This window comes from Bombyx mori, chromosome 1, assembly GCF_030269925.1.
Source record: "Bombyx mori chromosome 1, ASM3026992v2".
Taxonomy (NCBI): domain Eukaryota; kingdom Metazoa; phylum Arthropoda; class Insecta; order Lepidoptera; family Bombycidae; genus Bombyx; species Bombyx mori.
The window spans coordinates 16,605,039-16,619,525 of NC_085107.1; the positions used below are offsets into that span (position 1 = coordinate 16,605,039).

Here is a 14,487-nt window from a genome sequence, read left to right on the forward strand (position 1 = left end):
CAGCTGCTAAAAGAGCGCGTATCGTGTGAACTCGTAAAATATACCGAGTATTTACGAACGTAGTTCAGTTGAGCATATATGTATATCTTTCAGAATATTTTTTATTTTGCATATTAATTTTTCTAAAAGGTTCTAATAGGTATTTTCGAAAATAATTCTCATTTCTAGGCATATGTGGCCGATAGTAGCTTTGGACAACAAGATTTATATTAAATTTAAAATATATTAGCCATTTAAAACTAAGACTGAGATTTGTTGAGCTCAACAGTTCTATGATCTCCGTTTACAAAATTACACCTAGATTTCCTACATTTAGTGGTCAATTGTTTAGGAAGCAAGAAAGGACAACACAGATCAAAGTATTTTGTACTGTAATAATGTCTTTTTGTATTTCCTCTTTATATGGCGACAAGAAAGGTATGAAGTCGCCAAACTATTATTTAAAATTAGCTGACCCAGCAGGCTTCGTTGTGCCTCAATGGATAAATGAAAGAAAACAAAAGAAATCCGTCCAAAGGAAAAACAAAATTATTCTTTTTATTTAATTCCGAGCATTTTTATTTTTATCTACCTTTTAAACCTTCTCTGGACTTCCACAAATAATTCAAGACCAAAATTAGCCAAATCGGTCTAGCCGTTCTCGTGTTTTAGCGAGACTAACGAACAACAATTCGTTTTTATGTAATATATATTTATTAGTTTTATATAATATATATTATTATATAGATAGATTAGAAACCAAAAATATTTCATTGAATAAAAGAATTAAAAAATAGTAAGTCGCGACTGTAAGATATAAAATATATAAAGAAACTCACGCATTCATGGACGTGTATGTACGTGATTGCCTTCTTAAGTTTCAAGTGATCAGTCTAGCAACATTAGCGCGTGGCAAGTAAGGTCTTCACGCGTCTCGTTCATTTCGCTTTAAGATTATTGTGTCATTTTACCACACCCACGCATGTGATCGCGACTTTAGAACAAATGATTCTACCTCATCCAGCATGTATGAGTAGAGTGTGCTTTTGTTATAGTTCTGAATATCACAGATATAAAGTATTCTAATGTAATTTAGTAGCTATATTTTCCTATTGATATATAAATTATTGATCTACATAGAACCTATGAACTTGTCGTTTGACAGTAATGATCATTTGAAACTTAATTTGTCTATGGCTGGAAGTAAAATGTAGATTCAAATTAATTTTATTTATTAACTAAGGAATTCTATTTTCAAATTTAATCATTTGTTTATTGATTAGTGTTTTGTTCTCTCTACATTTGTATCTTTATTTATCAAATTCGAAACAATAAAAATACAAATAACTATGGAATGAGAGTTCCGACGCGGTAGCAATGGCGCACAAACAGCTCACCACATTAATGACGTGTACGAAGTGAACACTACAAACGAATGCACGACCGGTTGATGCTTCGCTTCCGAAAGGGAAAAAAAATATAAAAAAAATCTCCAGTGGTCGCCCGAATGAAGTTACTTTTTTACAATACTGACGATTTGAAACTTAATTTATGTATGCTCGGCAATACATTCTAGATTCAAATGAATTTCATTTTAAGAAATCTATCTTAAAATTCAGTCATATGTTTATTGATTAGTGTTTTGTTTTCTCTAAATTTCTATATTTTCATCAATGTGGACACGATAAAAATACCAGTATTTGTGGGGTACGAGATGCATCGCGTCAGCAATGCACAAACAGCTAATAACATTAATGACAAATACGAAGTGAACAGTGCAAACGAACGCACGACACGTTATGGATTTAGTCGTTCTCGAAATGGAAAGTTTGATCATAAAATTTCAACACCTTAGTCACCCAAAACTAAGGACAACAACGACGAATTAAGAGCGGTCGTCATGTTGATTAGACCCCGGTTCAGCACCTGGGCAATGCACCAAACGAAAAGTTATTCCTTAAAAAAGTCATGATCACTGCAGTTTGGTGGACTAATGCAATTTTTTTTCTTACCTAAGCCGAGACCCTTGAGAGGCTATACCAGCATAACCTTAACTAGTGAGCTTACGGGGCTCAAACCTGACGACGTTGCTAACACGAACCCTAGCAAGAGCCGTGCTTCGCAGAATCTACCACCGGATCGGAAACGCGACCCACTGAGAAGATCCGGTGAGAAACTCAGTGGGCTAATGCCAGTATAATTCATCACAGCTTCTTAACTTCTTGTAAATGGCACCAGCATTACTGCAGATGTGTACTTGGGATGGTGATACTTGTGTAGATGGGAATAGGACACAATAATGGAGAAGCTTACGAAGTAATTTTCTCATCCCTACTGCTCCTACAGGACAACGCTTGACCTCATACGGCACAAAAAACGGTCCCTAAGCTACAAGTGCTAGAATTGGAAGATTTTCGTCATCCGCCTTAGTCGTCAGACTTTGCGACGACAGACGTCTCATTGCTAAGGTTTGGACAACATCACTATGGTAAATACAACTGATGGTTTGAAGAACAGTTGCCTTCCGTACACCTCACTTCTTCAAGTAGGGCGTTGAAAAATTAGCACTGCACTGGCAGACATGATTTGATACCACGGGTGCAAATTTTGGTTAATAGGAATAAAAAAGTTTATAAAAAAACCGCTTTTATTTTTTATATTGAAGTCGTCGTGGCCTAAAGGATCAGAAGCCCGGTGCATTCATGTTGAGCGATGCAACGGTGTTTGAATCTCGCAGGCAGATACCAATTTTTGTAATGAAATACGTATTTAACAATGCTTCACGATTGACTTCCACGGTCCAGGACATCTTGTGAATCTGCACGGGTCCAATTGTCCACGTGAAGCAGTAATTTGTTTCGGTTTGAAGGGTAGGGCAGCCGTTGTACTGTTAAAACGGAGACCTTACAACTCATGTCTCGAGATGAGTTGCGGGATTTTCGTTGTAGATGTCTATGGGCTCCCATTACCACTTAATACCAGGTGGGCCGTGAGCTCGTCCAACCATCTAAGCTAAAGATATACATAGACACTATAGAGACTATAGATAAATTCATAGGTAAAGATCTAAATTGAGATCCCGAGTGAAGAAACTACGCTAATCCGTCTAAAAGTAATATTTAAAAAAACAAATGCAGTCTGATATATATAAAGAAGATCACAAAGCAACTACATATATTTAAATGAAGTCTTTTTGGGTTGACGATGCAATCACACGGCCCGCAGAACACGCGTTACATGTTAAATATGGCTTTCATCATATTAGGCTGGTAGGCAAGTTTGAACTCTCTAAAGTGTTAATTATGAATAACCCAAAGATCATTTTAAGTAGGTATTGATTATGCAGTTTATGGTTTTAAAATATCGTAACATGGTTTGAGGTTAATGTTAAGTTAAGAAATTCTATATAGAACGTTCTCAATAGGCTAAAACTTGTGTCCACATATTTTTATTCACTTATAGTTGGGTTGACTATCACACAATCTGCTCAATGTTTACTGGAGTATGTAGACATTAGAGTCTAAATACTTCGATTCGCCTAGAGACAAATGGTCGAATTCTCAAAGAACAACTATTCAAATTGCAATGTAAACTTCATAAAACTCGAAAATTTCACACGAGGGACGTCATTTGGGGCAAAAACACTGTACACTATTAAACGACTATTACCCAAAACATGACATCATAATTTGTAAGTATATTTATACAGAAAAATGACTTTAACATTTGGTAGGCCGTTATAATATAATTTTTATAAGAACGGTTTCTGAAAACGGAGTTAGGTGGTTGGTGTAAATGATAAACGATGATAGACGTCAATGAAGGCAGGTGCGTCAATTAGCGTTTTGCTCAACTATATCAAGAGTACAGAAGACACGCCGTCTCAAGTTTTTATTTGTGTAAATAAATTTTTTATTTTAACTAGAGCTACAAGGTATTTATTAAAATAATCTTCTTAACCGCACCTTGATTAAACTACGTTGAAATTTTAACTGCATCCAAGCTGTACTTAGTTGAAAGTAATTTTACTTTAGTGGGGAAATTTGGAAACCCGAGAGCAATTACGGCTGGCCTTAAAACTGGATTATAATTTTTCAATATGTATTCGTCGGCGAAGTTTGCACTAGTTATCGAGGAATATTGTTGGATTTAAGTGTCTTAAGAAATGTTGAATATTAATGGACCACGAGGATATATTGAAGAAAAAAAAATGGTTTTGCACCAAAACCATTAATAAAATCAAGAATATCATAACATAGATCGAGGATATAAATATCATGTGTTCAATTTGTTGTTCTTTTTATTATGAAGCATAAATAAGAGTGGATATAACCACGTTTTACTGGTGGTAGGACCTCTTGTGAGTCCGCACGGGTAGGTACCACCGCCCTGCCTATTTCTGCCGTGAAGTAGTAATGCGTTTCGGTTTGAAGGGTGGGGCAGCCGTTGTAATTATACTGAGACCTTAGAACTTATATCTCAAGGTGGGTGGCGCATTTACGTTGTAGATGTCTATGGGCCCCAGTAACGACTTAACACCAGGTGGGCCGTGAGCTCGTCCGCCCATCTAAGCAGTAAAAAAAAAAGAAACGTATCAAGTACGTTAAAAATATATATATTTCTTCTGGAAGATATCATGTTCAAATCAACCGCTAAGTTCGTTTACATCACTTTATTTATTATTATTCTAATAAATTAAATATCACTTCTAAATCTAGATTCGCATGCTAATGGCTAACGAGGAAGCGACAGAAATCAAATCTATGAGTGAGTGACTTGTTCGAGCGACAATTTGTTTATGAATTCATACGGAATGTAATTAACACCACGGATCCGTGTGGGCACAACGCTTTCACGTTGCAACTTCATCTGCTATTTTAGACGGCATTAAAGACGATTTCGCTTTTTGTCATGTGACAATGATTTTATCGGTAAAAGTTTATTCACATCATAATCTAGAAATCGCTAACTGCGTTCGATTTTAGTTTGGAATTTCTAAATATTTTATCGTTTACTCAACGATCGTATTATTTTTTGGAATTTCTAGTTTTTGTAATTTCGCATTAAATTAAAACGGTTTCTCTGGTATTTTGTTTAGATTTGTTGACTCATTGTGCACGCGAGTCTTCGTGGTCTCGGAAACAGTATGATAATCAAATCAAATTGTCGATTTTTTTAAATTAACCAGTTATAAATATCGCATCCATTATATTATTGAATCGGCAAATTTAGCGTAAGCCACAGAGGACCGTGATTTTCTTTCATCACTAATTTATAAGATTAATGCAATGAATGGAGTGTTCATTCTATATAAAAAAATTATTGAGAGTAGAATAATTCGATATTATTAAATTCGAAATTATTGTATTTTAGTTAGTAGGTATATGTATGGTAATATAGTTTTTTTTAAATAAAAGTTAAAGAAAATAATAGTAGCGTTAAAAGCCGGATGCTTACGTCATTAAAAATCACAAATAAATGACCGGAACGAGCTACAAAAAGACAGTAATTAATTTGAGATTAGAGCACTGTTGGTTTCCATACAAAGACATCGAACCTCAGGATTCAGGCCGTACTTCCTCTGAACTACACGAGCATCACTTGTCAACACCACTGTTATGTAAGCATGCAAGTATTTTAGGTATCTTAAGTAGATACTACGACTCTATGTTCCTCGTTACCTTGAATATGATTCGAGATGTTGATTACATGCTTCTAGATTATGCACCGCATATTAGTAAGGCTAAAGTGAGTTTGATTTTATCCTGCACATGACGGTACCTCGGTTTTCCCTATTTCTAGGTATTAAGACTGCTACTCCCTCCTCCTCCTAAACTCCTTAACAAACTAGATGATTTGGATGATCAGATACCGACGCAGGCTAATCAAAAGAAAGACATACACAATGTGTATAACTATTTCAAAAAAAACAATAACCGTCTTAATCGGTGACGAAGTTTTGCCGTGTAATCATCATCATAACCGTTTGTTGCATGTGAAAACGCGCAAAATGATTAAGTGAAATCATTCAAGAGGCGAGCCGACGTTACATAAAGCATTAGTCTTCCGGGCAATGTTCGCGGAATTAAGTGATACATACCCGTTCATTTAGAATTTCTTTGATTTTCACTTCTTGTTTTATATCTATTATGTTCCGAGTTCGGTTTTGGATTTAGTATATTTTATTAAACATCGTCAACCTCACCGGCTAAGGGTACGTCAATAGTTTAAAATTTATTTATCAAAATAATATTTTTCAATATCGCGATGGTTTTTTTTTTCGTATTTTGGAAGTAAAAAAGTCACTCGATAAAAATTGTAGTCAGTTACGAAATGTTTTTTTTTTTAATTTTTTTATTGCTTTTGTAGGCAGACGAGCATACGGCCCACCTGATGGTAAGTGGTCACCGTCGCTCATGGACGTCAGCAATGCCGGGGGCAGAGCCAAGCCGCTGCCTACCATTATAATGATTCACATTATAATGACAATTAATTGTGTTTCTATTTCAAATAAAAGTATGTACATATATATGGCTTTCGATATTCCAAATCCAATGTTTCGGATTTTTGCATAAATCAAAATAAATAAAGTATTGTTAGTAATGGCCGAACTTAAGTAGCAATATTAATTTTGATATTTGATTGAAGTTTTTAATTATAATCATAATTACACAGCTCTTGGATATATTAAACTCCTCTGGCGAGTTTTCCTTATAGGGCCAAATATATTTCGTCAACACCCTAGTTCTCCTGCTATTTATCAACACAATAACCCTAAAACGTAATGTAGGGATTAAATATTATATTATTGCCACAATTTAAAACAATTTACATGTCGCAATTAAAATTGTGCGCGTGTTACATGTAATGCAATAGAAATAAGATGCTCTTTACCAGGTCAAGGTAGTAAGTAGTTAGTTAACTCTGATTATAATCATAGTTTTGTCTTAGCGTTTACGTAGAACGTTCTAGACTTGACGTTCTGACGCAATCCAGTTTTTCGATAAGCTTTAATGAATGTTGCACTGTATTCAATAGCTGTTTTTGTTTCTTAAGTAGATTGATGGTATTTTTAAGCTATTGCATAGATTTTATCGCGGGCTTTGAGCGCGGCGACTGAATCAAGAAATCCCGTAACGAAAATAACCTGACACCGCCACTACGCCTACTATGTAGCTCGCGTTGAACACTTTCACACGTTGCGCTTGTGTAGTGTTTGTGAGAATAAGCGCGTGGCGTGACGTCACACTGCATGCGCATCATGAAAAGTCTGCCCATCTCTCTCTCGCGCGGTCTAGCTTATGAGTGTGAAGGGGACAGTTAATGTTTTGCTTTATTTATGTTTAATATAGCGTGGTCTTGTTTTATTATTGTTTTAATATTAAATTATCATTGTCTAATTATAATTGCATAAGTTGATAAAAAATGCTATGCAATAGGTTTACCGCGGCAGTTCCCGAGTGCCATAGGTTTTTTTTTCTATTATTACTTTCCATTAAAATAATCTTGGATTAAAGCATTTATTGTTTGCCTTCTATTGTCGATAATGGCAACTGACTATTCATCGTAGACTTCAGTATTGCCAGAGGGTAAGCTTAGGATTTTTAAATGCTCATTTGTAAAAGGGCATGTTGGATCACGTATTACAATCAAAACGTATTCAAAGTGACATCAAAACTAGAACCTCCAAAGTGTTTGACTACAAGAAAACTTAAAACATGAAAATCGAATCAAATTTAATAACCTGAGATAATTTACAAAATTTATCGCGTTCCAGAATTATTGCAGGAACTAATTGAAAATTGAAAGTTTCAATTAACGGAACACGCTGCAAGTTATTAGAAATCCCCCCGTTTAAGAGTTTATTAGGAGAGGCGACAAACTTTGGTCCAGTTTCATATAAACTAGGCTGAAGAGGATATCCCAGTAAACGAACTACTTGAAACTTCGTTTTCAAGGATTTACGAGTACAGCGTCTATATGAGAACCGAAGTTCCAGTGAACACTCGAAATTTGTATTTATTAATTAGTTTGGATTATATTTTTAAAACAGAAAATGGATATGTGATGAAACGAATACTGTACATCCGTTTGTCTGTCTTATCTACACCACGATCGCGCATTAGCTTTATTCATACGCTCAAAGGACTGGTTTGAAGAGATATTTAAATAGAAGAGAGAATTTGAAAACGTGGTGGCCAAATTTAACTACAAAGAAAATAATTTTTAGGAAAATAATGTGTGATTTTCTTGCAGTGACATATATTACAATATGATTTTTGTTAATTGCTCATTATACCATGTCACATAGTATCATTCCAGGTATATTGGTTTCATTTTGTGTGTGACGTGATTGCAGAAGCATTACTCACAATATACTATGGGATATAACGTTTTTTGTTCACGGCTCATTTATCGGTTAGGGTGAAGCTTTGTGCATTTCTCGTTTCTCGCTAGTACCTTAGGGACGATGTCTAACATAGTGACGTCACAGTACGACAATTGGCACGCAGTTTGGTTTGGCTAATATCTTCATTTCACATTTAATTTTGCGATAGCTATGTAGCGTGACTTCAATCTAGTAGGCGGCTAGTAACGTTAACATGAATGCTGACATTTTAGTATGTTAATTAACTTGTGTTGTTTTTTTTAAAACAGTATAATATTGAAGAGATCTATTTAATTATTATAGTTACTAACAAAATGACGCTCGTCAGCCTTTTAAAAAAACAAAAAAATAAGTATCTCATTCTCGTCATGCCAGTTATGATCTTTGACATATACATTATTATAGTTTTATTACTAGGTACGTTATTTTATTGTTGAACATCGAATGCATCACAGCGGAGCCATACCTTTCCGCAAATCCGCCATCCGGTTCAGTGAAGCAATATTTTTAACTGTGTCGCTAAGTGCCCTATGCCATCGAGAAGTGGTCCAAGTTAAAAACGAATAATGTCGAAAAAACGAATTTATTTTAAATTGAATTTTCAATTAATATTTGAATTTCATTAGTGTTGTTCAAATAAATAGCGCACTTTTCTAGAAAAGTTTTTATAATGCTGAAATGCAATGAAAAATATTTTTTATAGAACATATTGAATTATACATAATGTATTATGTACGAATGTGAAGTGAATCACAGTAATCACACTTTCCCTAAAATAGGGAAAATCGTTCAAATACTATGAAGGTTCGCAATCTGTGTTAACTTTAAAAAACACGCGTTATTGAAAACTAAAATTAACATCTATACAGAAACAATGAAGATGTATGTCACAAGATTTCGAATATGATATTTGAGTTATTTTTAACCTTCAGTTCAAATTCAGTTGTTTGTTTTGTATTGTTTTTTTTGTTAGTTTTTAAAGTGCTCTAGACAAGTTTGTGGATTTGTCTATTGAAATAGGCGAACAGCAAGGCACATTTCAAGACGTCCATTGCCGAATAAAGTGTGATTTCCAAAGCGAGGCCTACAATGTGGTGAAACCTTGAAGAGAAAAGCTGAGAGTCTGCTAAGCAAGCTTATCTCTATATATAAAAATGAATTGCTGTTAGTCTCGCTAAAATTCGAGAACGGCTGGACCGATTTGGCTAATTTTGGTCTTGAATCATTCGTGGAAGTCCAGGCACTAAGAAGTCTGCCGGGTCAGCTAGTCTTCAATATTAATTTTATTTAAAAACTAGTTCAGTCCCGCGATGTTACCCGCGATTAATGTTGTACAAGAGCAAAGCTAGTCTAAAAAAAGTAGCTTAAGTTACTCCTTATATCATCAGTTACCTATCAGTGAAAATACCGTCAAATCCGGCCCAGCCATTCCAGAGCTTAGCCGGGACAAACAGATAGACAGAGAGACAAGAATTGTAAAAATTATAAAAAAATGTTATTTTGGTGTATGTGCCGTATTTACATTCATATGCATGTAGTAAAAAGCGGTTATTTCAATATTACAAACAGACGCTCCAATTTTATTTATATGTATAGATAAATGAGAGTATAATACGCAAATTAATCGCTTCAGTAGTTGACCTGAAGACAACCACGACACTATTATTATTTATTTATTGGTTATTTATTCAGGTGTTTCTAAGCATGAATTTATTTCTTAATTCTACGTAGTTTGAACAGCCAATACTACTGCGAATAGTATATGTGAAATTTGTTCCAGATTACACACGTTTTAAATTAAAAACAAGAAAGGAATGTCTGCTGTAAGTATGTGAATACCATTCTATATTATCTGTTATTATTATTAGGTATGTTAATATATTAAATAAACTATTTGCATAAGATATTCTATATAGCGACGTTTGAGAAAAATTAGCATTCATTAAATTGTAATTAGTGTCAAAGCGAAATGATCATAATTTGTAGAATACGTGCCGAGCTACTTTTGTTTTAGAAAAGACTAAGTTGTTTTGAATAAATAAATAAAAGACTAAAATATGATCAAAGATAACACTCAGAATAACTTAATTAATTATTGAGTCGAGTTACTTACTTACAATTATTAGAACGATCTAGCACAAAAAAATTTAAATAAGTAGATTTTAGATTTCTTTTTAAATTGTTATTTGTGAAAGTCAATTCAAAAGATAAATTGATTTCTAAGCTGACACATTGAAAATGAAAAGCTACTTTTTCCGATAACGAAAAGTAACCATAAACGTTAATTATCAATCTACAAACAATCAATATTTAAAAAACATAGTTGCAAAAATTCTGTTCAACTCAATTCAGTATGCTTTGAAACGGTTATCAAACGTTCAAAAATTTTATTAATTATTCGGTATAGCCATTAAGGCAATAGTTAGTATATTAATTCATTCATTAGTATATTAATGAGAAATATTTGGAAGTCGTCACGTTCGTTGCTTTTGCATCTAGCGATGCACCGGTGTTCGAATCCCGCAGGCGAGTCCCAATCTATCTAATGAAATACGTACTTGACAAATGTTCACGATTGACCTCCACGATGAAGGAATAAGATCGTGTAATAAAAATCAAACCCGCAAAATTATAATTTGCGTAATTACTGGTGAGTCCGCACGGGTAAGTACCACCACCCCGCCTATTTCTGCCTTGAAGCAGTAAATCGTTTCGGTTTGAAGGGTAGGGCAGCAGTTGTAACTATACTGAGACCTTAGAACTTATATTTCAAGTTGGGTGGCGCATTTACGTTGTAGATGTCTATGGGCTCCAGCAACCACTTAACACCAGATGGGCTGTGAGCTCGTCCAATCCAAGTTAATCAAGTCTCATCTAAGCAATAAAAAAAACATATCCGCTAAAAGCTTACGTTAAAGACGGAATCAAAAAACGGTACGATACGCGACACGTTGAAATCGGAGATTAATCCAGGTTCGGATGCACATCCCAGCCTACTTACAACTAAGTATAAAACTTTCGATAGTTGAAAATCTGGATAAGAACAGAGGGTTATTACCGTTATTTTTCGATAAAAAAAAGTATTTTTTTATGTGAACACACATTTCTTTCATCTTCATTTCTTTGGGCCTTTATTGAGATTTTAGGTGGGTGGCGCATTTACGTTGTAGATGTCTATGGGCTCCAGTAACCACTTAACATCAGGTGGGCTGTGAGCTCGTCCATCCATCTAAGCAATAATTTTTTTTATCTCGATCTTAGATTTTGTTATTTATTTACTAACGGTGAATATGCTCGCAGCTAGTCCGGTCTTCAATTACTGACAACGATAGTTATTACAGCGTGTATGGTGTAAGGACAGACTCACCCTTCGACCCGAAACATAACACAAGCCCGCAATAACATCTAAGGCGTATTTTAAATAAGAACATAAAAATTAATGAACGGATACAATCTAAAATCTCGTATTACGATTAAAGCTAAACGGTTTATTAAGATTAATAGAAATCACAAAAAAAATATGTACTGAATTGAAAAGAAAATTTTAGATCGGAATCGTGTCGTGACTAATACAATAATGACTAAATGGCGTTACTACGTTACAATTGAGATTATGATCGATCATAAAATGACTTATATAATGTTATATGTTAGCGATGTTTAATAAAGTTAGAAAGCATAACGTTCATATTAAAACTTCTTCAAAATTTCTCATTATGTACCTACATAGATACAAATTCTGAACGTAGCTCTGAACGATTTTAAATAATATTAAAAAAAATGGTTTACGATATTGAACTGTAATTGATGACTACATATGATTATTTGGTCCATCAATTTATTTGAAATTGATATAATTTTATCTTGCTTAATACGGAACAAAAATGTGAATCATAGTCAATTATTGTGTGCAATAAAATAATCTTGTAATAATATACATACATGCATACATAATCATTAAGTTTAGTATGTTTTGTTTATTCTCATAAAGGGTAAAGCAAATAAGCACATTCGCTGTGCGTTCAACGTGTTACATGACAAAGTTCGACATTTGGCTTAAAAGATTTCACTTCAATTTACAAACCACAATGTGTTTGTAATTGTTTTGAAATGTCAAATTTAATAATTTCTTGAATTTGATATTGCGAATCTCAGTTTTATGAAATTCGAGAAAATAATTAAACGCTCGTATAAGATCTGCGAATTCGCGGATGTATTTAATCGCGGGGAACCCACCGTTTAACAACAACAAGACAAGAAGGGTCGTCGTACCCCCTTTCGGGGGCACGGAACGGGCCTCGGGGCAAACCCCACTACCCGGGACGGGGCTCCCTGCCACACAGGGCAGGGGTGAAATTATTGCAAGACGGGATTAAGGGAGGCTGTTCGCAGCGTGCTCGGCACACTCGCATCGACAAAAATATATACATATATATAATAACGATGGGCTTGATGATTGCTGGTGGAACGATGCCCGCGGACGACGCACCCCAGCGCCGGCTGCTGTCCTCTGCTTGAATATATAGAATTTTTTTTTTTTTTTTTTTTTTTTTTTTTCCTTACTCACTAACTACAACTAACTACAACTAACCTAAAACTAACTATTAACTACTACTATTTACAATATATACAAGGCGGGACAACAGTCAGCACCGTGGGGCCCGCCACCGGCCCCATGCCGCGGCCCCACCTCTACAAGTCAGAGGGGGAGCCGCGGCACTAGTTTGGCGCTCACCCGCTAAGGGCTCCCCAGAAGGGGAAGACCGTCGCGGGGAGGGACCAACGTAAATCACTCCCCTTAAGGGGGAGTGGTCCACCCAAACGGGCGGTAGAAATGGGTCCCCATAGGGGGGCACCCCAACAGTGTGGGGGGAGATGAAGAGTGTGGACAGCTCAGTCCCATGGGGGCACTCATTATGAGCACTCCCATATCACTCCGGTTAAGCCGACTATCTTACCATAGCCGGGGGTTCCAGTAGCTCCCTTGGTAGCGCCTGACCATCAGGTGGTCTGGCGTGCAAGGGAGCTATATTGTGGAGATGCTCGTGGGGTCCACCGTCAGCCCGCTCGTACATATTACGAGCTAGCCTCCGAATGAACTCCTCGAGCGACTCCACATCTAGATCCCGGGCGATTACGTCATTTCTGACGTAACGCCCTGCTCCGACTATCGTGCGAAGAGCCAGATTCTGCTGGGCCTGTAACTTCACCCGCATGATCTGCGGGATGAGGTGATACCAGGCCGCAGCTGCGTACGTGATACGGGAACGGACATACGTCTTGTAAATGCCGAGTCTAGTCCTGGTCGGCAACCTGGAGGCCAACACCGGCCGGAGGAGAAACCTCGCATAGCGGGCGGCCGCCAACGCCGACTTGGCGTGGGCGGTCATCCTCAAACTCCGGTCGATACTGACTCCCAGGTATCGGACACTGGGCCTAAACTCGACATTGACTCCACGGAGACTGAGCTGTCCTGGGACGGCTCTTGTGCGGACCGGACCGAAGAGGATAGCCGCGGTCTTCCCCACATTGACCGCGACCCTCCATCGGTCCAGCCACTGGGGCAGTAGGTCCAACAGCCTCTGCATCCTCGAAATGGCCGCAGAGGGGAAATTAGAGGACGAGAAGTAGGCGCTGTCGTCGGCAAACAGCGCCAACTTTACGTCGGCTTCCCACGCTTGGAGGTTGCCCTCAAGCGTGGGAATGTCGTTGGTGTAGAGAGCGTAGAGGACTGGTGCCAGGACGCTTCCCTGGGGAACTCCGGCCGTGACTGGGCGCACCGACGACTTTGCGCCCTCGACCGCGACAAGGAAGGATCTTCCCTCCAGGTACGACCCCAGCAGTCGCACATAGGCGTGCTGGAGGTCCGTGTTCTGCAACAGCTTGTAGATCAGTCCCGCATGCCAGACACGGTCGAAGGCCTTCTCGATATCGAGAAAGACTGCGGCCGTGTACTGGCGCGCGTTGGACCGATCCGCCAAGTGGTGCATAACGCGGACCAATTGCAGCGTTGTCGAGTGACCGCTGCGAAACCCGAATTGCTCGGGTCTGAGAAGGATGTGCGGCGACACCCTTCTCAGCAGCAGCCGCTCGAACAACTTGCCCATATGCGACAGCAG

At 37.2% G+C, this 14,487-nt stretch overlaps 2 protein-coding genes across 22 annotated transcripts in view; one reads left to right on the forward strand and one right to left on the reverse strand.

Annotated features, from left to right (window-relative positions):
* Nucleotides 1-14,487, reverse strand: part of LOC101744007 (coiled-coil domain-containing protein CG32809) — a 305,604-nt gene that overhangs the window by 48,940 nt on the left and 242,177 nt on the right. The gene's annotated exons all lie outside the window — the stretch shown is intronic.
* LOC101736996 (uncharacterized) overlaps nt 1-14,487 on the forward strand; it is a 60,498-nt gene that overhangs the window by 5,317 nt on the left and 40,694 nt on the right. Inside the window, exon 2 of one of the 2 annotated variants that reach the window (XM_038010816.2) lies at nt 10,149-10,191. The exons of the other annotated variant lie outside the window; for it this stretch is intronic. Within the exon in view, the coding sequence (XP_037866744.1) occupies nt 10,183-10,191 (9 nt within the window). The 5' untranslated portion in view covers nt 10,149-10,182. The remainder of the gene's footprint in view (nt 1-10,148; nt 10,192-14,487) is intronic. 2 annotated transcript variants of the gene reach the window in all.